General features: G+C 40.6%; 2 protein-coding genes across 3 annotated transcripts in view; one reads left to right on the top strand and one right to left on the bottom strand.

Moving 5' to 3' along the window:
• The window catches only part of CHRNA6 (cholinergic receptor nicotinic alpha 6 subunit), a 63,899-nt gene extending 59,540 nt beyond the window's left edge, over positions 1–4,359 (top strand). For both annotated transcript variants that reach the window (XM_034410699.3, XM_087886414.1), the window contains one exon: positions 2,266–4,359. In XM_034410699.3, coding sequence (XP_034266590.2) covers positions 2,266–2,388 — 123 coding nt within the window. In that variant the 3' untranslated portion in view covers positions 2,389–4,359. The remainder of the gene's footprint in view (positions 1–2,265) is intronic.
• Positions 4,360–13,488: 9,129 nt separating this feature from the next.
• Positions 13,489–26,319, bottom strand: part of CHRNB3 (cholinergic receptor nicotinic beta 3 subunit) — a 30,584-nt gene continuing 17,753 nt past the window's right edge. Inside the window, exons 4-6 of the mRNA XM_034410704.3 lie at positions 18,474–18,583; positions 16,285–17,155; positions 13,489–14,021 (exon numbers count right to left, since the gene is read on the bottom strand). Coding sequence (XP_034266595.2) covers positions 13,887–14,021; positions 16,285–17,155; positions 18,474–18,583 — 1,116 coding nt within the window. The 3' untranslated portion in view covers positions 13,489–13,886. The remainder of the gene's footprint in view (positions 14,022–16,284; positions 17,156–18,473; positions 18,584–26,319) is intronic.

Raw genomic sequence — 26,319 nt, 5'->3', positions numbered from 1 at the left:
GAAGGAAGGGAAAGAAAGAAAGAAAGAAAGAAAGAAAGAAAGAAAGAAAGAAAGAAAGAAAGAAAGAAAGAAAGAAAAGGATGGCTACAGAGAATAGACAAGAAGTCAGCCATGGTGGGAAGGTCACTTAACTGATATCGGAAAAGAGACAGACAGGAAGTTCTTCCTGGACAAAACCAAGGGTCACCTGGTAAAACAGTGGTTTGTTTGGCACTCATCATGTTTAGTATTCGTCACACCTCCTGGAACCAATTAACAATGAGCACCGAGGTACCACTGTATATCCATTGCTGGGCCTTTTGCTAGTCAAAATACTTTTGACACTATGTTCACATTAGCTGCAAAAGGTTACGATGGCATTTAAAATGAACTTCAGCTGTTGTGCTAATGGCTTTGGATACTTAAATGTATAAATATTTCATGTTGGGAGGCTCTCTGACTTTGGCAATAAGGCTCTAAATAGACATGTAGAAGCTCTAAGACAGAGGCCCTCATCCTAAAATGGCATTTGATCAATGAAGGTCTATTGAATTCTACAGGCTGTGCTGATGTGCAGAAACATAGAAGATATTTTGAAAAATAGCCAAGCACGTACAGTATACAGGATCCAAACTGCAGTGTTATAGCTAAGCCTGGGTTAATTGTGGCAATCAGAGGTTCAGAGAATAGAACCTCCAGCAAATATAAATTTTGGTGGAAAACTTCCTAGTGCAAAAAGGAAAGCATCTGGCTTTCTGTCCTCAGTTCTCTAAAAGAAGAGATGTTGACTGTACTATATTTTTATTGAATAGAAGGCCAGAGGCATGATAGGAACTAAGAAGAAGGATTTTCTCTACATCTTTATTTTAGTTTTGGAAAGGAATATGATTTTGACTTGCTAGTTAAATTTGGACATCAAAATATTTCTTACTTTTATGGTTCTCAAAGACCATTTTTGTCAAGATCTATCACCAACCAAAATAACGGTTGTGTATATATACATAAAGTCATTTATGTACCAGAGAGACAATTTTACAGGAGTTATCCTGTCTTTGCATCTTATAGAGTGAATGTTGCTGAAGCCCCACCCATCTACCGGCTCCCACCCTTTGGCCTCTGCCTCCCAGCAATTTGCCTCCTTGCAGCAAACAGCCTGTTCAGCTCCACCACAGCCTGATTTATCATGAGCAGCTGATTGGCAGTTGGATTGGCCTCCCGGAATACCAACAATCAGCTGTTCCAGGCTGTGGGGATCGCCGCCACCTATTACCACCTCCACGTGCCCCATTTTCAGCCTCAGCATGTTCCGTTTTTGGCTTCCATGTGCACCATTTTTGGCCTCCATGCATCCCGTTTTCCATGTATCCTGTTTAGTGGCGATAGGCAGCAGTGGCAATCCCCGCCACCCAGAACGGGCCAAAAATGGGATGTGCAGAGACCTAAAATGGGGCGCACGGAGGCAGCGTTAAGCAATGGTGATCCTTGCAACCTGGAACAATTGATCATCAGTATTCCATGAGGCCGATCCAGCCGCCAATCAGATGCTCGTGCTAAATCAGGCTGTGGTGAAGCTGACCAGGCTCTTTGCTGTTTGCTGCAAGGAAGCAAATTGCTGGGAGGCAGAGGCAGATTTTTTTTTCTTGTTTTCCTCCTCAAAAGCTAGGTGCGCCCTATAGTCCGGAGCATCTTATAGTCTGAAAAATACTGTATATACTATAACACCTAAAAGATGTACAGTCTTGTTTAGAACTCTAAAGTATACTCACATGCAGAGATGTGGGAACTTCTCTGATCTTATAGATGTTGTTGAATTACAGCTCCAAACAGATCTTGTCAGCAGCGTGATCCAAAATGAGAGATAGTGGGACTGGTAGCTAGCAATTATGGAAGGCTTTGTATTTCTTATCAATAAAACATTTGTAGGTAGATATAACATAATACTTACGTAAAAGAAATTAAATGTTCTGTAATTTATTGAGAAATTGGGACAATGTGGATTGCATCCAATATGACAGCAGAAAGCTGTGCCAAATTCTTCTTTACAAATAATACCAAAATATTATAATAATTAGATAAAAAAACTATACAAAGATTTTATCTTGTGACCTGCAGTTACACCAACAAATGTTCTATATATGAATCTATATGAAGATTATAAATGTATCTCTTTTTTTGAAAAAAAAAAAAGTAATTGAGAAATCTCAGGAAGTACAGCGTCATTTTAATATTGTCAATTAAATATTATGAATTCAATTGAATATATATGTATTTTCTTATGCATTGCAGGTAGAAGATGACTGGAAATATGTCGCCATGGTAATCGATAGAGTATTTCTGTGGGTGTTCATAATTCTCTGTGTATTTGGAACAGCGGGATTATTCCTACAACCATTGATAGCAGATGTATAATATATAGGTGGTGATTCACATTTTGCATGATCCTTTTTAATAGAATAGTCAAACCACACATTGGCAACAGTTTATAGAATATCAGTTGTCATCTCAAGCCATAAGAAAAGTATTCTCATCACTTTATGATGTATTAAGCCAGCCTTTCAGATGGGTAGACTAACTCCCATTATCCACAGCCAGCAAAGCCTATGGAGTTCCACCTCAACCTTTCTGGAGGATAGTAGATTGGAGAAATCTATGTTAATATACTGTAGTGGCTTTCAAATGTTCTCTAGATAATCCTTTCCACACTGATTTTCTGCTAAGAAATTCTTGGTTACAGTGTCTGCTATTGCACATATTGCTAAGATCAACAGCAGATTAATGTTCATACTGGTTTAGATACCTGATCCTTTCTGTAGAATAGGGTTTTTTGCTTCATTTGTAGAAGGAATAAAATAGGTCAAGATAAATCAGAAGAGAATCGTCAGCTCAAACTCTCACAACCTTGTCAACATTCCTAAACTTTTTGTAAAAAAAAAAAAATCCTTTATACAAAAGCCATTCATTTGCAAGTAATAAATGAATAAATCACTGAGTGGTGCGGTAACTGAGAGGTGAAGATGCTCAGCTCCCCCTCAGAAGGTTGAGAGTTAATCCTAGGCAACGACAGATGTTTTTCTATCAGGGCGCAAAGAGAAAATAGCTGCTGTGGACACTGCGTAGGCATCAGGAAGGGCATCTGGTCTGTAAACACTCAGCTCAACTCAAACTCCTTGACCCTACCCAAGACAAGGGATTACAGGGTCATAAAAAGAAAAAAATGAATAGATTGTTGATCAATCTATTGAAGTTATCAATATTAACTGTTTATTCCTGTAAGGTTATCTATATAATTAAAATCACGCTATCTTCCTCAACGAGATAAACTCCAAATATGCTTGATTGTAACCCACCATCTCTAATTTTAATGCTAATGGTGGGAGATGAAATTTAAACACTGCTGGAAGGCATCAAGTTGATGGACCTTGCACTCTGAAGGATAACAGAGAAGGAGAATAACCAGATGTTTCTCTGATGGTATCTGAGGGTCACTCTTGGAATACCTCCTAACCAACAACAGAAAGTTCACTCAACATTATTTGCTATATTTCATATGAATTAAATATTTCTGTTGGAAGCATAGATATGCTGCTATTTTGTTTTTGGTAAACGATGTGTAAAAGACATTTAAATGAATTTTTTTGGATACACATTTGATGACTGTCCAAACTATTGTAACAAAAATTGGGAGGACTTATCCCTTTTCTGAAAGAAACAGAAAATCACAGTACTGTAGGGTTTTTTTCCTAATCAACTTCCTTTCTTTGAATCCTGTCATACCATAAATCTGTTTGATTTACAAATTATTCCAAATACATTGTAAACTCAGCTGAATTTTTCTCTTGTTCTTTCTCACCATTTAGAGGAGCACATCCTCTAAAGGGACGCGGTGGCTCAGTAGCTAAGACACTGAGCTTGTTGATCGAAAGGTTGCCTAGATTAAAAACCCAATAGTTAAAAATAACAGCCCACAAAGCTGTTATTGATACATTTGATGATGTAAATGATACATTTCAATCATCCAATCACATCAACTTGACTGACTTCCTGGCCTGAAAACTTGGAAACAGCCAGGGTTACAGAACCTTATGAAGGAACAGGACCATCTGCAACAGGCACACTGTTCCACAAAGCCAACACTGCCAGAGAAGGCATGATTCCTGCATCCAACAAGATGACACCGTTTAGTTGAAGGCACCCAGAGCATGTCCTCCTTTGCTAAATCTGGTGAGGAAAGCCGAAACAGTGGGAGAACAGGGGATTTCGTCATCACTTCACAGTCTTTATTGGATTGTTTGGAACATGTTTGTATGTTTTACAATGTAATACACTTTTAGAAATGTGAAGTTCTTAAAAAAATAAATTTTAAAGATAGTGTGACCAGTATTCTTTGTTTATTTATTACATTTATTTGCTGCCCATCTCTTTTCGAAGTGACTCTAGGTAGGTATTTAAAATAGTTGTGTGGATGTCCAATGAGCAGAAGCATTGATGTGCAAAAATGCTATTGTCTATTGCAGGGGAAGCACAATTCTTGAGTGTGTCTGCTACTAGGTCCCATTTTTGGAGGGGAGGAGATTGAAGACTTGAATGTCATTTAAGTCTGTGTTTTTCAACCTCAGCTATTTTGAGATACATGGATTTGAACTTCGGAATTCCCCAACTAGTACAACGAGATTGCACTCTGTTGGTCTGACCATATATTGGATAACAAGCCAGTATTTTACAGATCCAACAAGTACACAGCCATGTAATATTGGAGTATGTAGTTAGAATGGGTGACAGTTTGCCAGTCATTTTTCATTTTAAAAAAAAGTCCTCCAATAGTTAAGAACTTGGTGTATCATTTGACATTTTCTGTGAAAGCTCTAGGCAACTTATTACTACATTTTTAAAATGATATCAGGCTGTTAAGAATCAATTTATAGTGACATTATTTCTTCCTCAAACTCCTAGGAATAATGCAGTGGTTTGATGCATGGACAAGAATTGCCTTACTTGCAGAAATGTGATAACTGACTCTTTTGCCCAGAAACATTCTATTTTTGGAAAACACTGAAGAACAAATTCGATGGTGAAAACGTACTGATAATTTCCTCTTCCCTAAAGCAAGACTATACTAGGAACAATAGTTACTTTGATTGGTTCACTGGAAACAGGGACCATCAAGGAAGTAGAAAATATGGCCTTCCAAATCTTGCTAAACTGCACTTTTCCATCTACTGATGTTGAGGGACACTGACACAATTCAGAAACATCTGGAGGGCTACAGGTCCCACACCATCATCAAGTGTCGTCCTATCGCTAGTAGTAATGCAGATTCACTGAATTACCTTGAAAGAAGCATCAGGTAACAACAATAGATAAGATATATGAATGAATAAAAATGTAATATGAAACCAGAGGAAGAAGAAAAACATCAAAAGATTCAACATTAAGAATGAAAACATTAATATTCACCAAGAAATTGATAAGAATGACCATCATGCAACAGGGTACAAGCGGAATCTTCAATTAAAGAATTTAAAATGGGAGCTGACTTACAATACACCAATATACATTATGTATATATTTTTCTAATTTATCAAATACCGTGTTTCCCTGAAAATAAGACCCTGTCTTATATTTTTTTGAACCCTGAAATAAGTGCTTGGCCTTATTGCCATGTGCTCAAAAGCCCGATTGAGCTTATTATCAGGGGATGTCTTATTTTGGGGGAAACAAGGTATATATCCTCCTATATCACTGTCATGGGACGCTGGGTAACTTACAACTGCCCAAAAACACAAAATAAAACAACAAGAACAGTGAAAACATCAAAAGAATCAACATTAAGAATTACAATATTAAAATTAACCAAGAACTGGATAAAAATATGCAAAGGGGGAGTTACAGGGCTGCTGATCGCAGTGGTTAGAGTGCAGTACTGCAGCTACTTCAGCTGACTGCTAGTTCAGCAGATCAGCAGATCAAATCTCACCGGCTCAAGGTTGACTCAGCCTTCCATCCTTCCAAGGTGGGTAAAATGAGGACCTAGATTGTTGGGGAAAATATGCTATTTAGTATACTGTCTTTGGTGTAAGCTACCCAGAGTCCTCAGAGAGTGGGTGGCATAGAAATATGAATAATAAATAAATAAGAGATTATATTTAATTTTGTCTCTAGTTCGAAATTGCTTCTTGATTTTGTGTTTGCAATGAGGAAGGAAAAATGAAATGTTGATTCTGTTTTTATCAACAGGCTTATTGTTATAGAAATGGCTTGTACATATTGCTGTGTAAAAGCAAAAAGTTGTAGTTGTAATATTGTTACCTCTGATTGTGCCAAAGAGAGCTGGAAGTTGGTGGCTTTTTCTTTTCTTTTTCTCTCATTACAGTATACCCCCTTTCCCCCCCTTCCTCTCTTCTTACTTTTCCATGGGTTATTTTTCCTTTGTATTATACTTTGATAAACTAATAACAAGTTGTAATTGGTTAAAAAAAAGATGGCATCAGCTCCTCTACCTCAGAAGTAAGGAAAGTTTTGCAACATGGCCAGTCGGGAGGTCCTGCCTCAAGCCTGAGTGGGGATGGAGAGGAAATCTCTCCTGGGGAGCCTGACCAGCCTGGCAACCTCAAGAAGAAGAGCCCGTTAGATTCCTGGAAAGACTTTTATGGCTTGCAGTGGAAGGTATCAACATTTGCAGAGCCTTTCCAAGTAATTCTCACTTCCATTTGTGTAAGTATCCCTGGCACAATTAAGGGGCTTCATTTCTCAACCTCCTTTTCATGCTTCAGCCCTCTCCTGGGTTGAGTGGTATTCTGTGTAAAGAGTTTGGGACCCCTTAAATATAAATCTTTAGATAATTCTATATGTCCTCTTAACTTTAAGGCTTCAAATGCACTCTTCTTGTTGGTAGTAGGGCTGAATGCACCCTAGGCTTTAGCCATCCTGTTGGAAAGTAGAGATCTTTGAATATTTGCCTTGAAAAGAATGACTCTCATTGGAGGACTTGATGGAAGTCAAGGGAGCAGGGGTGAAATCCAGCAGGTTCTAACAGGTTCTGGAGAACCGGTAAGCAGAAATTTTGAGCAGTTCAGAGAACCGGCAAATACCACCTCTGGCTGGCACCAGAGTGGCATGGGAATGGAGATTTTGCAATATCCTTGCCCCAGGAGTGGGGAGGGAATGGAATTTTGCAGTATCCTTCCCCTGGAGTGTGGTGGGAATGGAGTTTTTGCAATATCCTTCCCCTGCCACAGCCACCAAGCCACGCCCACCAAGCCACACCACACCCACCAAGCCATGCCCACAGATCCGGTAGTAAAAAAAAATGGATTTCACCACTACAAGGGAGGCTCAGTAACCTGCAGCCTGATTGATGTGGGCTTCATTGCTGACTAGGCAGATGTAAACTCCATTCAACAGATGTGGAATCCATTACTGATCTGGCAGACATGGAGTCTGATCGTCATTTAGCAAGGGAAATTCTTTCAAGGGAGGGATTCTGAAGCCCCCATTTACACATTTATTTTATTTACACTTTTTATACAAGAATAAATTACACATTTATTCAGAAGGCCTAAAAACTGATGGCATTAAAATGTAGTGTGAGGCTGTTAGCATAAAATTAAATTATATTATTGGCTAATTGATCCTAACCTTTTAAATTAAATTACTGCTGACAGCTGAGAATTTTTTTTTAATCCCATAAAACATTTGACATGCTAGGCAAGAATTTTCTGTTTTGTTTATTATTTTGTTGTTGTTCTAAATGAACCCTCCCTAGCTCCTTTTTCGTTGGAATTCTCTGAATCTGTCTATACTAGGGAAAGCTTTACTATAGGAATTCAGTCTGCTCCTTGATTGTACCTGCATACAGTTTCCTTCCAACTGTTCTAAATGGTAAGTAGTAGTAGTAAGTACTAGTAAGCAGTAATGAAGTAAAGAAATCAACAGCAAATTCTTACCAACCAAGGAATAATGGATGGAAATTGATCAAGGAGAGATTCAATCTGGAAATAAGGAGAAATTTTCTGACAGAGAGAACAATTGACCAATGGAACAGCTTGCCTTCAGAAGTTGTGGGAGCTTCATCACTGGAAGTTTTCAAGAAGAGACTGGACTGCCATCTGTCAGAAATGGTGTACGATCTTCTGCTTGAGCAAGGGGTTGGACTAGATGACCTGCAAGGTTCCTTCCAACTCTGCTATTCTATTCTATTCTACATGTCTAACTGTTGTCTCAAGAAGCATGCTGCAAAATCTTGAAAGCTTCATGACACAAAGTAAACTTCAGCTGGCTATATTTCAATAATGTCAGATATATACACACACACACATCAGGTAGTACTTAAACACATCTTTGTATTACATTTCATAAACGTGGTATTAAACTTTTAGAAAAATATTAAATATGCAATCTTTCTCCAAGCAGAAACAATGGACAAAGGGCCACTCAAATCATGCAACAATATTGGCCTCTGACTGTGCCATTTCATATGAAAGATATTCATATGGTCTCACTCTACCACCTCTGAAAACTGACCTTGGATACCTTGATCTTGTCTATGAGATCAAGAACCATAGGGAAATTATTTCCCTCCTTCCGGAAAGAACATAATGAAACTAACTAATATGGCCACTTAGATCACCTGGAAAAAAATTGTGATAGGAATCTTGCTTTGCCTTCAACCACCATCTGGAACCACCAGATGGAATAAAAATGGCTCTGGGACTAGAGACTTGAACAGCAGTATCATTCTGATGGCATCCATGGGTCACTTCTGGCTTCTTCTTTTAGCCAGGAAGAAATAAGAGCCACAAACTTGCTATTCAAGTAAGAGTTTCAAGAAGGGAAGATCAGACCAACCAAGACAGCAGATGTGTACCAATTGTCCAATGTTTCTAGTTGAAAAAGTGGTCTTTTCTTTCCCTGCTCTTCTCTTTTGTGCTTTATTAAAGTGTGATCTTGAAAACATGATTTAAGCCACTGAATAATTCCTGGAAAAGCAGGAGGGAAATGAAAGCAGTCAATCAAGCTTAGGTAAAAAAATCATCGCCTTCATATGATTTGCTCCTCTAGGCTATTGGCCACAGGCATTCTGCATTGCAGACATATATTTTCTACCACCCTATAGATATATATCCATTTATTAAATAATATTGTTATGTATATAATTATTCCAATGAGCGATAAATATGAAAGCTACCTTGTACTGAGTCAAACCAATCTATTCCATGATGTGTGCAGGGCCTAACCCATTTTTTGTTTAATTGTGGTTTGTCAAGTAAATTGGCTGGGTTCCTACAGTCACAATGTTGTAAAAATCATACTTGCTGAGTTCCCACAATACATTAAGCTAAGCTAAACATAAAACAAACTCATAGTTATAGCACACAAGATGTGTAGGCCTTCTCATTGAATTGCAACAATCTTTTCAGATGTACATCGGTATCTGTCTTTTCCAGTCCTTCCAAAAATTAAAGTTAAATGAAAATGCTGCACTTTTATTTTCATTGTAATGTGCAAAAATTATGCAATTTTGTTTAATTGACCTTATCCCAAAATGGTCTTCCTATATTATAGGATCATTGGAACTGAATACTAAACAATCCACCAACATCTCAAAAATCTTGGTATTGGTCAGCTAAACTCTTTCTGAAACTCATCCATTTATATTACAAGAATGTTGTAATTTTTAGCTGACATATCACATGCTCTTAGAGACCCTAGTTTAATGATTATTTCCTTCTTGGCAAGTCAGCGTCTCCCTACTAGTTCTGAATTTCAAATTTACAGCTGACTGTCTCTCTACATATAATTCCTTTATGACCTTCCTCTGACCCATTTTTCTGCCTCCTGCAGATTTTCCACTTATTTTTCCATCCATGCGCCAAAATGCTTACATTGCAATGTTCTAATCAATGGATATAGATATTATGATAATAATGATAAATGACGATTTAGGATTATAGAAAATAAACTAAATCACCCAACAGAAAGTTGAGTTAATGTTGGAGGGATGAATCCCCCCATACTTTACTCCTGAATTATGTGTACTTATGATTTAATTTGTGATCCAGACTAATTGCCAGGTTTTATTCTACTGCTATTATTTTCTAAGTTTTCATGCAGATCATAATTAGTTAAAGCTGATAATTAATTCTTTTTAAAGGGGTGGTGGTTATTGCTTGGCTGTTTTCCTGGTCTGTAAAATTTGAAGTGTTGTGTGAAACTGGTTGTTATCAAAAAGAGAAGACAAACATGGCAGAGAGAGAGAGAGAGAGAGAGAGAGAGAGAGAGAGAGAGAGAGAGAGAGAGAGGGAGAGAGAGAGGGGGGGGGAGGGAGGGAGGGAGAGATTTTCATACCAGTCCTACTTACACTACTTACAATAGAGAGCAAAAATATTGATATCATTGGTAGCATATATCTATTTAAACTACCTTTAATTATTGTCTACAGTATTTCCTCCTACGGTGGAAGGCTATTCCATCTTTCCCATTTGTTTTTGTTTTGTTTTTGTTTAATACACAAATAACATTCTCAGTTTTCAGATTATTTATTTGTTATTGCTTTCATTAATAACATATACAATCATGAGCAGCTCTTGTGAGTGGATGACATGCCACTACTGGCTGACAACATTCAAAGCGGTGTTATGCTCACATATAAGACATAGAGACTTTGTAGTCATTGCACTAAATATTTTTACTTCCCATGCTAGGAGAGGTGGACTGAATGTAGAACACAATTATTTTCCATAGTATCACTTACTGATTGCACCCAGATGGACTTTATGAGCTGAACTGAAGGAGAGAGAGCTTCAATAAACACGTCACATCACTTATGAACTAATCCATAGGAATAGCTTACCATTTTTCGCTCAGGTGCAAGAAAGTCCTGAAACCTAAGTGGTATAAGTAAAAATGTGGACATTGTCTTGAAACCCAGCAAGCAAAAAACTGCAATTGTGGCTAACATATGGTAGAACCCTAGAATTGAAGTTTGGAGGTGTAACATCAACACTCCAGGGAGAATATAATACAATAAGGCAAAGCTGAGTTCAACTACTATTGGTTGTGTCTGTAGCCTGCTAGCATTGGAATTATGACAGTACATGATTTTGGACCCTTGCCTTTGGATAAAATCAGCTCTTACTTATAGAAAAACAGTGGTATAAACTTCTTATAAGCCTCTTCACATATTGACTGCTACTCCTAAGACTGGTATAGAGCTCTGGAGGAGACATTATTAGGATCCAAAGGGGATCTTTTGGATATACATGAGGAAATGAAAACATATACCCTCTGACAGGCAGGAAAACTGGTCTTCAAAAAATGGCATGGAAATACTACAAGACATTGAAAATCTACAGGCAGATAGAAGCTGTTTCGACAGAAGGATAAATGCTGTCATTTTGAAGACATCAAGATAATGTTCCTAATTTTCTTTCCACTGCCTTTCAATATAGATTATCTGGACAATAATTATTTTAAAATTAAAAAGCATCCATCTTAAGTCTTCTCTCGAACCATTATGAGGATTCTAGTCATAGAATATGTTCATGTGCAAGTATATTTTTTTAGAGACTGAAAAAAGTCTAAATCCCATTCCAGATCTTTGTCAAGTATTCAGCTTTTCTTGAAAGTAAAAATCTCCAACCTTAACTCTAGCAAGATATAAGTACTTTTAAGAATATGCTGGTAGATGCAACCCTTTTCTAATTATATATCATGATATATAGTTATATATCAATATTAAATAGCTTCCACTACACCAGTCAATTTTTCAGCACTTTATCGTCATTTATTTTAAAGCTGCTTGGTGAACATATCTCTTATTTTCCTTTGAAAATAGATAAGGTTGCTCTGGGTGCTAACTAATACTTTAAATTAAGCATATTAGTGTTCTTGAATTCCAGCCTTTGGTAACTCATGTAGCCCATGGAGTTCAACCAGTATAAAGTACAATAATTGTGTATCAGCCAGGACAGTTCCAAGATCCATTTGGGTTTTCAGCTATGACACATCCTTATTTACTTGTACTCAGCCACCTACAGCATACTAACCATCACACTGAACAAAGCAAAACCATTGTGCATCTGTATTTTAAAGCACCTTTCCAGCAGCAAAGACATAGAGATGCCATCATGTTTAGACTGGAATAATCTGACAGCCCTAATTGCTGATCCCAGCAAAGCAGATTTGCTCATTATTAATCATGCAGGGCAAGTATTAAATGACATACTGTATAAACAGTCCTGGTCTACACGGCTTCTAGTTAGGTGATATAAAGTCAATCATATATGAGGAGCAATTGATGTTAATGTTTCTTTCATGTGCACCAGTCAGTACTGATAATGAATGAAAGCAAATATATATGTCCCAGGATCATGTTGCAAAATCCAATCTGGATCGGTCACTGGGACCAGAGCTTTAGTCTTCTGAGGTTTCCGACTCATGCTGGAGCCCATCTTCAGGGAACTTCTCTCTCATCAAAAAGAGAGAGAGAGAGATTCTAGTGAGAGAAATTCCCTGAGGATGGGCTCCAGCATGAGTCCAAAAGCTTGGAAGGCTAAACCTCTTGTCTTGGTGACCGATTCAGATTGGATCCTGCAGTACCGATAATCTGTAACAGTCCTCCTCAGTTTCAACATATTTAAGTCGTGTAGACTTCAACTTCCAGAATTTCCTGGCCAGCCATACTGGCTGGGAAATTCTTGGAGTTGAATCCACATAGCTTAAAGGGGCTGAGAAACACTGGTCTGTAAGCTTCACAAAATGTTTTAGCGGGGTGATCAAAAGCAAATCCTGTTAATTTAAATAGTATGATGCTTTTGAGAAAGTGAGAATTGAAGTGATGGAAAAAGATTATGTCCTCAAGTTCATTTCAAAAACTAATGTATAGGGACATTGCTGCTCATCACATTTAAACGCGTACATTCAGGCTTTATTAATGCTTTATATATCTCCAATGTGTGAAAATATAAAATCTGTGCTTATAACATTTACTTTTTATAAATCTTATGCACAAATATCTTTTTTAAAAAAATAGTGCAATAAATTGTCATCTTTCCAACAACAGTTGGTGTCAGTATAATATTGGAAAGTGAATTCTGAAATTTGATTATTAAATATGGTGGAAAGACCAGTTACATAAATCTTTCCTCATGATTTTTGCGGACTTCTTTAACATTTTCTTTTTTTAAAAAAAAATGGGACTTTTTAAAATTAAATGTTAAGTTACATCCATCTACGGGGAAACCGGCGACCAATTTCCTTCATTTGCACAAGTATCAACATTTTGGAAGCATGAGGGAGGGGTTCGGTCAGAGAATAGTTTGAAAAATTCCCAATAAATGAGCAGAAAACAACTCATGGAATGTTCTTTGAGGTTTAAAGATTATTTGGGGGAAAAGCTATTACAGTTTAAACTGAACTATAACTCTGGTCTTATTGGTTTGAGCTGATAAAAACTAAAGTTCAACAAAATGCAACATCTGTCATGTAAACTAAAACAAGAAATAATCTAAGTTTCTAATGCTGAAATACCAATTTTATTTATTAGATTTTATTTTATCCTGCCTTTATTACTTTATAAGTAACTCAAGGTGATGAACATACAGTATGTAAAACTCTTATATTCTTATATTTATATTTTTATCTGTTTTTCTATAGCATTTTGGTAAACAGATAAATGCCTATAAATTCAATAAATATAGGTGAAAGTAGTCATTTGTGCAATCCATGCCCATCTCACGAGTTTAGTAGCTAAAAGATTTAATCTAAAACTTGATCTGAATCTGCACAGCATAGTTGGGTGTCAATGACATTCCTGTTGATTCTGTGCACACTGAATGTTACCAAACCAGGCATCTTGATCTTCTGTTTCCTTCCTCCAGTTGATTCTTACATGATTGATGGTTTTATTCCTACAAACCAGTATGCAACCACATCTCCAAAGCAGGAGTAAATATAAGAACAGACCCGATCACAGATACCACCAAAAACAGCCACAGGAAGATCCGGTCAAGAACTTGAGCTACAAACTTCCAGTCGTGCACTACCTAGGAGAAGGGAGGAAAATAAGAATTGTGAGTTTAATGCTCATTTTATACAAGTGAAGTCATGGTTTAAAATATACTTGGGACTTAAATCATCAACGCTCAGCCTTCAAAGTATGCAAGGTCCAGAAACAGAGATTGTAGGAATGATCTTCATTTTTTTAGGATTTTCTTTTTGAGAATCTACAGTATAGTAGAATACTTGTTGTTGTTGTTAGTTACGAAGTCGTGTCCGACCTATTGCAACTCCATGGACAATGTTCCTCCAGGATTTCCTGTCCTCTACCATCCTCTGGAGTCCATTTAAGCTCACGCCTACTGCTTCAGTGACTCCATCCAGCCACCTCGTTCTCTGTCATCCCCTTCTTCTTTTGCCCTCAATCTTTCCCAGCATTAGGTACTTCTCCAGTGAGTCCTTCCTTCTCATTAGGTGGCCAAAGTATTTGAGTTTCTACTTTATACAGTACAAACCCCCCTCCCCCCAATCAGATGGAGTTACTCTGGATTTTTATCTTGTGCTTTCTTCTTTCCTTGAATGGTCTTTTTTGAATCTCTCCCATCCTCAATGGGCCATTCAACTCTTCTCTATTCCCAGAACCAAGTTTATGTTCCATCATATAAATTTATGCTTGATAATCCTGTGAAGAACACAGCAGACTACTAAGGATACATGGCATTAGGTAGAGGGTCACCATCTGTGGTGGGTCAGATGTGGTGTAAGTCTCTTGTTCAATAAGCATTGATACAATCTTTAGGGGATATTGAATATTGAGCATGACCCATAAAAGTTATGTAAAATTATTTTGTTTCAATGCAGCTGACCAAGCAGAGTCAGCATGAATCACAAGTTCCCGCTTGTCTCTATATAGAGATAGGATTGCAACTTGAAGAAACCAAAAGCCAAATTAAATCTGCTTATAGGTAGTTACTAGTGAGCTGGTCATTCTCAAGAAATAGTTTGCTTTTTATATTTTTATGTTATATCTGTTGGTGGAACTTGTGGCCACACTGCTGAGGCGATTAGCTAGTCTCCCGCCTAAACGCTGATGAAACCTGGTTATTGTCATTGTATGCCTGTGGGCCACAATGCGTGGGTGCTCTTTGACTCAGCCAGCAACTGACTATGGTGTGGGCATTGCCTAGCTACACTCTGGCCAATGACTGGCACTCAGTGAGCAACAGGAAATGGCAGCCAAAGCAAGCTCAATGACGAAGACAGATTTTTAGGTGAATACTTGCTTAGCAGCCCACTGATTGTCTATCTTTGAAGTAGATTTGAATTTGTATTCATTATCCTTTTCATGTTCTCTGAAGTAGAAGTTTTTTTAAGGGAATGTTACATAACCAAAATTATTCATCAGTTAGGTAAGTTAATTCCTTACTTCTATTTCCCATATTAACGGTAATAAGCAGTATTGTCCTTTGGAGCAGAAAAACATATTCAGAAACATGGACTGTATTTATGCTGGAAGCTAACAATTTATAACTGGTACATAATGCATCAGATTAAACTTAAGTCTAATATTAACCATTTTCTGACTTTAACTTCATTCTTTTTCAAAATGCCAAGCTCAATCATTTCTTTTCATTTTACACAAGGGTAAACAAAGGATAAAACATGTTCCTTTGATAGACATTAGTCAATTTTTACTGAATTATCTAGGATAAGGAAGTTGTTGTTTCCTCCAAATGTTGAGATCTGCAATTTCACAAGCCCCAACCATCACTGTCAATGGCAAGGGATTACTTTTCTTTGCTTTAAAACTTGGACAATGCTGGATTAGAAGAATCCTGGCCCAATGTTGCAACGTATTCTAAATTTACAAATATAAGAAAAGCTTTTTCAGGATTAGTTTGTCCATGTTTGCTATGACCTGATGATTTGTTTTAAAATGTAGGTTTAAGTTCTTCTCTAACTTTGGAACAAGAATAGAATATGATTCTTTATTGGCCAAGTGTGATTGGACAGAGAAGGAATTTGTCTCTGGTGCATAAGCTCTCAGTGTACATACAAACAACAAAGTGATAGGTCATAGATCAAAAATTGTAGTTAGAATCATTAATCATAAAATAAAAACAACAAGTGATAAATCATAAGGAGAAAGTAGTAGGAAAGATGAAAAGTTGAGAAAAAAATTATGTGAAAGATGAGAAGGATAATAGCGATACAGGTTACTGCATCTTTAGGCCTAAGACATTGCTGTGGGAATTGGGAGATGAGGTAAATGGAAAACTGACATCAGACCACTCTTGTTTCCTAACTTACCTGCCTAATGAAGTGCTCCTTTTTGACATGCCTGGAGATATATTTAATGGAATCGGCAGCTTTTTCCAAGAACGCCACCACCACCTTTTCTCCATCTTTCAATTGTTTGTTTTTATACTTCCTCAGTTTTGGTTTTAGAGTTCCTTCTGGATCCGCGAAAGCACAGCGATCGACGTGTCCTTTCATGAAGAGCAGCTTGGGCAATTTCTGTAGGAAAAGTCTTCTCACCCAGGGAGCCATGGGATGGTAGGTGGCCGAGGAACGATGGTGCACATTAATTATAAAAATTGTCACAATGATTGAAAGGGTGACAAAAATCATGATGAACAACAAGTACTCGCCAATCAAGGGTATGACTTTGGAGGAAGAGGGGATGATTTCTTCAATGACCAGGAGAAAAACTGTGAGGGAAACTAAAACAGAGGTCGAGAGTGATAGTTTCTCTCCCTCATCCGAGGGCAAGTAAAACACGAGCACTGTTAAAAAGGATAGCCCTAGGCATGGAATTATTAAGAAAAGTGTGTAGAACAGTGGGAGGCGTCTTAAAACAAAAGAATAGGTGATGAATGGGTAGGAATATAATCCGTCTTTTCGGTTTCCTTTCATTCCTTTGGCATTTAGGATTTCCCATTCCCCGTTATCAAAAAAGTCTGTCCTATCCACATTTTCGTCTACTAGGATCAGGTCAACCATGTTGCCATCGTAGGTCCATGATCCAAATTTCATGGAGCAATTCTGCCTGTCAAATGGGAAAAAGGTCACATCCATCGTGCAGGAACTTTTATAACTGGCTGGAGGTCTCCATACTACTATCCCATTGTACTTAATTATTGCTTTTGTCATCAATGAACCTTCAAATCGCCCATCAGCACTAGAAAGGATAGAGGAGAAAACTGTTCTTAAATTACATATCATGATGCTTGTTCCAATAATTTTTTCCCCTATGTCAGGTTTGTTTCCTATTGCAGTTATAGTGGTAGCCTACTTAACAATTCTTTCTGCTTGTTTTAAAAGGATTCTATTTCTTGTGAGTTCACATTTGTGGAAGTTACTGCCTGCCTGCAAATCAGACCTCAGAAATAAAACTTAAAAAGAGTTAGGAGAATTGTTCCTTATGGCAAAATCTGTGCTCAAATATGAGTTTTCAAAGAACACTTTTTTGACTTACTAGCCTGGTAGAAGTCCCACAATCAGATTTCCTTAAATTAAATTGTCAATCAGAATGTTTCATATTATGCCTGTAATATTTAATCAATTAATTCTAGTAGATAGCAATCCTAAGTGGGATGAGGAAGGAAAGGAGATATAGATGAAAAACAACTTTTATCTTAGCCGTGCCCTATAGGTGCCACCACCCTCACATCTTAAGCATGGTTTTCAACATGTATTAATTGCTTCAATAATAAGAAAATTACATTCACTATCCCCCCGCCCCCCCCAAATTCCTGAAGATTCAAGCTGTTCCTGATATGCCCATGGAATATATTTTTGCCTTTATCAGCTTCATTGCTCTGGGCTCAGAGAAGAAAAGACCACCTGACTCTAAGACACCTGAGATGTTGTGGGAATGTTGTGGGATCAGATCTTTCCCTCTAAGTTTGGACCACTTTCTTCACCTTTGGATTGTAAAGTCTACAGCACGGGTGTCAAACTCATGTCGACATGTTGTCGCATGACATATTGCAACTTTCCCCCCCTTCGCTAAACCAGTGTTGGGCGTGGCCCACGCAGGCAGGTTTGACACCCCTGGTCTACAGCATCCAATAACCTCCTGAAATAACCTCCTCAGTGAACAAAATATGCGGTCTAATCCATTGCTTTTGATCAATTTAAATTATTCTTTATATTAGGAAGTATTTTGAAATATTTCAAGAAAGTACTGATACAGCAAGAATTGAATAAATGTTTTTGAAGTGAGGCCGAAGCAAATGGACTCTACCTATAGTGTCTGAGAAAACTTGCTTAGGTAAATTTCAAGTAGGCCAAAGAAATTCAGGAACAAATAGAAAACCACTACAGACAACAATAACAAATACTTCACAGATTTGCACTTGAGTTGCTATGCATGTCCTTCTGGTTGACAATTTCAGCCAAGACATCAACTGGATAGCCCTTCAGATCTCTCTGAAACAGAGGATTATCTTTGAGAAAATAGCCACCCCTCACTGCATTAGGATCCCAATACTCACTTTTCAAATAAAACAATATCAGGGAGCCAGAGAGATTCAGATGGAACCCGAATTGCAGTGATCCCACCATAATCTTCAGGATTCCAGCACAATTTATGGTCGATCCATTCCTGCAGTAAACAGCAAAAATGACCAGATTTCCATTTCAGTTTCTCAATTAAGTAATTATTCCTAGCTGAGAATAACAGTGGAGAATCTTATCAATATTTAAGTGACTTTCCAGATATTGCTGAACTACAATTTCCCTAATTTCTTACTCTTTAAAATGCTGGATGGTGCTGTTGAAAGTTGTAAGTAACATCTAGACAGCCTTATATTATCATAGTCATTTTTCAAGTCAATATGTAATTGCTAGCCTGCTGAATCAATGCTTAATGTAAAATTTTCATCTGGATATGGATATAATGTCAGGATTCCTACCTAACAATCAACTATAATGTATTGTATTTAGTTTTGGCTTAATGTGTTGAATAAAAAAGGCTTGGTCAACAAATTGGACTTTAAACAAGTGGAAATACCCCTTCCCAATAATACTGATAAAGATTTTCAGTCATCCAGATAGAGGTGTCTGGAATTTGAGCCATAGCAACTGACTTCTTAAAGTTTCTGAAGACGGAAGAAGTTTCTTGGACAAACAGCAAAACCAAAAAGAAAAGTTCAGTTGACATGACTCAACTTCCAGACTTTTCTAAGAATGTACCATTGACTTGGAATATCCTCCTCAAAGTCTAATATCCTTACCGTGCAACTTGATTTTCCCAGGCTTTTTAAAAGTTTAAGATCTCCTAGGGATTACCACGATTATTTTGCCAAATTTATAATTTAATATTCTTTTCCGATGTGTTTAGTTATTTGCAGTTAATTGCATGCCACTAGCTCAGTCAATAAGTATCACATCATTCATGCAATGTTTTAAACTAATTTGTTTTCATTTCCTAGTTGTTTAACTTGCGATTGCTTCAGTTGCATTAAGGACATTGCAATTTTTAACCTGTATTTGTATTCTGTACATTGTCCAGAATAAGTCTTCTTATTGAGCAATTGATGAATGGAATAGAATGGAATGATTCATAAGGACATATTTTTCATAATCAGGTTTCTTTTTCATACAATCTGGTCTAGAGTTTGCATGAAATATATTTTAGTCCTGAACAGCAGACTTTTTTCACCAGAGCCAATGTAGCACTGTTGCCTTCAACATGGTTATGACCTACGATTCTACCCTTTATAAACATACGATGATGTCAAAATAATGTATAAAAGTATGATTTTTGTCCATCAGCTCAGGAACAGCTAAAATAGTGTGTGTCTTTCAGTGTTCAGGGTGAAGAACGTAAAGGCACACGTATGAGCGGCTAAACACTTGAAGACTTGAACACTTTCAATTTCAAAAGGAGAAATACCTACCAAACCATCATTTCCCCATGAATATTGTAGCAGTTCTCGCTTTCCTACCTCTACCTCAGTGGTGGGTTGCCCCCGGTTTGGACCGGTTCACAAGAACTGATAGTAAAACCGGTGGGAGGGCCCGCCCCCGCCCACTGGCCCGGATGTCATCATCGGTGATGTGCGCATGTGTTCTGTCCCCCTTCCCCACACAGGCAAACACACAACCAGACATGCCTGCCAAGATTTTATTAAGCAATCAGACTAGAAACCCTTGCAGATAAGAGTTTCGGCAGTAAACTGTGAAATGCCTGCCAAGTCAGTTTTCACTCACAGTAAGCAAGAGAGAGTTTATCCTCAGTCCGGTTCAGTAACAAAAAGTAATCCACGAAGCAAGAGTTAGCCAAGGTCCAATCCAAATATTCACAAGCCAGATTTCAGGTAACGCAATGTGACTCTCAGGTTTTTAACTTTGACCGTCACAAAGCCTGAAGAGCAATCACACCCACTTTTATTCCTTGTGGGGTGTGGCTCAGTGACTCAGCTCAATCTCTGGCCCTCCCACGCCTCTTTTGTTGCTGCGCACTCCGATGCTGCCTGGGATCAAGCCAGGATTCATCATCCTCACTCCCTATCTGTTATTGTTCCGATATGCTTTCCTCCTGGCATATCCCAGGCTGTTCCTCTTGGCCTTCGGATGGAACCTGAAGCATTGCCAGAGAGGAGGGTCCTGGAGAGGGAGGCCTTATCAGTTACTCCCCATCACCTTCTGAGTCGTCTTCCTCTGTTAGGACAGGCTCGGGAGTCGGGGTCACAACATCATGCACAGAAGCAAGGTACTATCGGATCCCATTGTGAGCCGGTAGTAAAGGTAAGTAGAACCCACCCCTGCTCTACCTCAACATTTCTGGCTGGGATACAGCCACATTGGCCAGCCACCAAATTGTTTCAGTCTGAGGTAATGACTATTTTTTAAAAAAATGCCAGAGTTGCTGTGGGTCAAGACATCATACAGCTGATGTCTGTTGTTGTGTTTTTTAATGGGAATGCAAGGAGTAGCCTAGGGAAATATTGAAGAAACACAACTGTGACCTTTGAAAATGTAACAGCATCAATCTTAGCAGTCTTCACAAACTATACAATATAACACTTCACTAAGGGGAAGAAAGTTCTGAATAGTTATAGTTTATAGTTTATTTGATTTGTATACCGCCCTACTCCCGAAGGACTCAGGACGGTGAACAGCCAAACAATAAAATACATAGATACAAAAAATTTAAAAACCAGATAAAATCAAATTAAATCATTTTGGCCCAGACAGATTAAAACACCCCAATAATTTAAAAACAGATTAAAATTTACATATTAAAAAGAGGGAAAAGATTAGGCCAAGCCCGCCTGGTGGAATAAAAAGGTCTTCACAGCGCGGCGGAAGGTGCGCAGATCCGGGATCCTCTGTATCTCCGGGGGGAGCTCATTCCAGATGGTAGGTGCCCCCACAGAGAAGGCTCTCCCCCTAGGGGCCACCAATCGACACTGTTTGGCTGACGGCACCCGGAGGAGTCCCTCTCTATGAGAGCATACTGGCCGGTGGGAGGCTATTGGTGGTAGTAGGCGGTCCCGTAGATAACCAGGTCCTAAGCCATGGAGCACTTTAAAGGTGGTAACCAAAACCTTGAAGCGCACCTGGAAGACCACCGGGAGCCAGTGCAGCTCGCGCAGGAGAGGTGTTACATGGGAGCGCCATGTCGCTCCCATTACCACCCGCGCGGCCGCACTCTGCACCAATTGGAGCCTCTGGGTGCTCCTCAAGGGGAGCCCCATGTAGAGAGCATTGAAATAGTCCAGGCGGGAGGTGATGAGGGCATGAGTGACCGTGCATAAGGAGTCCCGATCCAGAAAGGGACGCAACTGGCGAATCAGGCGAACCTAATGAAAAATCCTCCCGGTCACGGCTGTCAAATGCTCTTCTAAAGACAGCCGTGAATCCAGGAGGATGCCCAAGTTGCAGGCCCTCTCCGTGGGGGCCAATGATTCGCCCCCAATAGTCAGTGATGGTGCCAACTGACTATATCGGGACGTCGGAAACCACAGCCACTCGGTCTTGGATGGGTTGAGCCTGAGCCTGTTCCTCCCCATCCAGATCCGTACAGCCTCCAGGCACCGGGACATCACTTCAAGGGCATCGTTGGGGTGATCCAGGGTGGAGATGTACAGCTGGGTGTCGTCAGTGCACTGATGGTACTCCACCCCGAAACCACGGATGATCTCGCCCAGCAGCTTCACATAAATGTTGAACAGGAGAGGCGAGAGGACCGACCCTTGCGGCACCCCACATATGAGGGGCCTCGGGGTCGACCTCTGTCCCCCTGTCAACACAGACTAGGACCGGTCAGAGAGAAAGGAGGAGAACCACCGCAACACAGTGCCTCCCACCCCTAACTCTTCCAACCGGTGCAGCATGATACCATGGTCGATGGTATCAAAAGCCGCTGAGAGATCTAACAGGACCAGGACAGAGGAGCACCCCCTGTCCCGAGCCCTCCAGAGATCATCAACCAATGTGACCAATGCCGTTTCCATGCTGTACCCAGGCCTGAAGCCCGACTGGAACGGATCCAGATACATTGTTTCATCCAGGTGCTGGGGGAACTGTTGCGCAACCACACTCTCAACAACCTTCGCCACAAAACGAAGGTTGGAGACCGGACGATAATTTACCAACATTGCCGGGTCCAGGGAAGGCTTCTTGAGGAGAGGCCTCACCACCGCCTCTTTCAAGGTGGCAGGAAAGTCACCCTCACCCAACGAAGCATTTATAATCCCCTGGAACCAGCCTCGTGTCACCTCCCGAGAAGCCAGCACTAACCAGGAGGGACACGGGTCCAATAAACAAGTGGTCGCGTTCAGTCTACCCAGAATCCTGTCCACGTCCTCAGGGGTCACAGGATCAAACTCATCCCAGATAACATTCTCAAGACCTGCCCCAGTCCCTCCCCCTGAGACTACCCAGTCGGAGTCCAGATCTTCCCGAATCTGAGTGATTTTATCATACAGATACTGAACAAAATCCTTGGCTCTACCCTCCAAGGGGTCCTCCCGCGCTTCCTGGTGGAGCAGGGAGCGGGTCACCCTAAACAGGGCGGCCGGGCGATTATCTGATGACGCAATAAGAGCAGCAAAATAGCTACATTTCGCTGCTTTTATCGCCACTAGGTAATTCCTAATATGAGATCTTACCAGTGTCCGGTCAGATTCAGAAAGACTGGCCCTCCAACTACTCTCTAGGCATCTTTTCCGGCGCTTCAACTCCCTCAGCTCCTCAGTGAACCAAGGAGCTAAATGAGATCGGCGCTGGGTCAGAGGCCACAAAGGCACAACCCGGTCCAGAGCTCCAGCGGCCACCCTATCCAGGCGGCCACTAGGTCTCCAGTCGAGGCGTGTGCCAGAGCCTCAGGAAATGGTCCAAGCTCCATCTGGAACCTGTCAGGTTCCATCAGGCGCCTGGGGCGGAACCATCTTACCGGCTCCGCCTCCCTGTGGTGGGGTGTAGCGGTTTGAAGGTCGAGACGAAGGAGAGAGTGATCAGACCATGACAAGGGCTCAGTGACTATATCTCCTATCTCGAGATCACTCAACCACTGTCCAGAGACAAAAACCAGATGCAGCGTGTTTCCCCCTGTGTGGGTAGGGCCATGAATTAACTGGGTCAGGTCCATAGCTGTCATGGAAGCCATGAACTCCCGAGCCACCTCAGATGCCCCACCCACAGACGGTAGGTTGAAATCCCCCATGACCATAAGCCTGGGGGTATCAACCGCCACCGCAGCGATGACGTTGAGTAGCTCGGGCAGGGCTGTTGCCACGTGGCAGGGAGCCAGGTACGTGATCAGCAAACCCGTCTGAACCCCATGGCCCCATTTCACAAGGAGGGATTCACAGCCGGTCATCTGAGGAACAGTGGCCTCCCTCGGTTTCAGACCTTCCTTAATGATAACCGCTACCCCCCCGCCCCTTCCCTGTGACCTCGGCTGATGGAAAGCAAGGAAACCTGGTGGGCACATTTCAATGAGGGGAACCCCCCCCTCCTGGCCCAACCAGGTCTCCGTAATACCTGCCAGGTCCGCACCCCCCTCCTGAATAAGATCACAAATGAAGGGGGCTTTATTTACTACGGACCTGGCATTGCATAGCATCAGCCGAAGGCCTGGGCCCTGAGGGTCTATGCAACCTGGGAGACGGGTGGAGCCTTGGGGGCCGGAGCACGCCATCGCTCATAAACAGCGAGTGCGTGCTCCCCTAACACGATATGGCCCCCTGCTCCCACCATATCTACCCCTCCCACCCACAGTATTGATATTCAAAACACTATCCGGATGAGCTCTACCACCCCCCCTCGATCCCAGGCCCACCCCCCCACCATGCTTCATGGCCAGACCCGACCCCGACCCTTCCCCTTGTGGGTTTTCCCCCAAACCCACAACCTGAGTTCTAATTTGACCCTCTCCCTCCCTGGGACCCCTTAAAAATATAACTTAAAAAATTGATAAAAAAGCCCTCAACCCCCTAGTTTTCACATGCCACCTCTCTGGGTCCCAAAGCCCGTCATTGAGGCAGGCCCTCGATAACGATTAGGGCCACATCTGCAAGAGGGGGGAATCTCGCAGCGCAAAGAATAATCTTTGGGGCAGGAGATGGGTGGGTAGAAAATACGTAAATCAACATAACATATCAGGATTGTCACTTTAACAAAAGCAATTCAATTCAAACCTTTATTGTCAGAGTACAACATGTGTTCAATGAGAATGGCTGAGCCTCTCTTCGTGCATCCCCCCAACCCAATAAAACTCACAGTGAAAGACAGTAAAAGAAAAGAAAAATCCCTAACCTAGTGAATCCTACTAACAAAACACAATCCTACTGCATCATGTGAACTTATTGTACATTGCGCGGGCCCCGCAAGTCAATCATAATATGTTGTTGTAAATGAAAATGAAAAGCAATGAAACCCTGGTCTCTTCTATTTAGCCTCTTAAAATTACTTGGTCTGGAGATATCGGTAGGCATCCTTTTTTTTTTTGGGTATGCCATGTAAAACCTTATGTCTGATTTTTACAGACATAAGATATTGAAAAAACCCACATCATTTCCCCCCTTGCCTCATCCTACTTCTGTTGACTTCACACTGCACTGCGTAACGGCTGCATCTCAGAACAGCGTCATTCTTACAGTAATAATAATAAAAAAATCTCTCCGCTTTCATTTATTATTTATAAAGAGGGGTTTTTTTTATTACCTCGTTGGTAATGCAAAAGCCAGAAGAACGAGAGTGCTGACTAAAATCAATATTAGCAATGAAAGCTTCTTTTTGCAGAGAATTTAGACGGAGAGTTCTTACCAGATGGAATGCCTCCAAACTCTCCCATTCCGTATGTTATGTTTTATTTTTTTTAAAATAACTTGCCCCTTTGCATCATTTATACTTTATCCATTTGCATGCCTTACGTCAGAGGAAAAATTGTGGTCTGTGCGTTTTGTTCATGGCCTCTCATCTTCTCCATAGTTCCCTTTTGCCCCTGGGTCGTAACACTCCTGGTTGTTCTTCCCCTTTGTACTAACTGGATTGCATTTCTTGCACTTCTTTCCCTATATATCTTCCCTAATACCCCATAACCTAAGATTCTTCTCAACCTGCCTTACTCACTACATGTTGTGATCTAGGCTCACTTAGTCATTATAAGACACAATTAGTCCCCAACAAACCTATTTCATTGTAACAGCTGAGAATTACTTCATTCCCAGCTTAGTCCAAATTAATTGCAAAACAAGTCTTTCAGAATAAGTCCTTCGGGCTTATCACAAACCTTTATCTTCTTTGGCACCCTGCCAAAGGCCTTCTTGGCAAAGCCCCACGAAGTTCAGAAACAAGAGACGCCGACTGGAAATAGATTTACAAACATTGCTTTCCTACAAAGAGCCCAAGAGCCATTGCTGCTCTTTTAAGCCTTATGGGAGGGGCCAATCATCTCCTGGCCTTATTCCTGAGTCCCTTACTCATCCCTTTTGCTTTAGTTGCTCTTGCCTTCTGGCAGCTCTGCGCATGTATGCACTAGGAACAGGCTCCTCCTGTTCCTCTGCCTCTCTGCTGTCCAACTCTGGAGGCTCCGGAATCCGTGCATCACTCCCAGATGGCCCTGGCAGCCCCATCTCTGCCTACGATGCAGAGCCTTCGTCCGGGCCTTCCCCAGACTCCAGGTCTGGCCCATTGTTCTCCCCAGCCTCCTCACTGTCCGACTCCGCTGCCAGCTCTGCAGGCTGCTGGTGGACCACAATACTACATTTTCTTCTATGGCAGAGGTCCCCAACCTGTGGGCCAAGGCCCATTACCGGGAGGTGGCCTATTTGAAACTGGGCCGTGTGAGAGGCCAGTGTACCCATTTGTGTGCAGCTCCAGTCATGT

This window comes from Pantherophis guttatus, chromosome 2, assembly GCF_059756535.1.
Source record: "Pantherophis guttatus breed Tessera chromosome 2, ASM5975653v1, whole genome shotgun sequence".
Classification (NCBI taxonomy): Eukaryota; Metazoa; Chordata; class Lepidosauria; order Squamata; family Colubridae; genus Pantherophis; species Pantherophis guttatus.
Note: the sequence above shows the minus strand (reverse complement) of the source record. Positions and strands in the feature narration are given on the sequence as shown.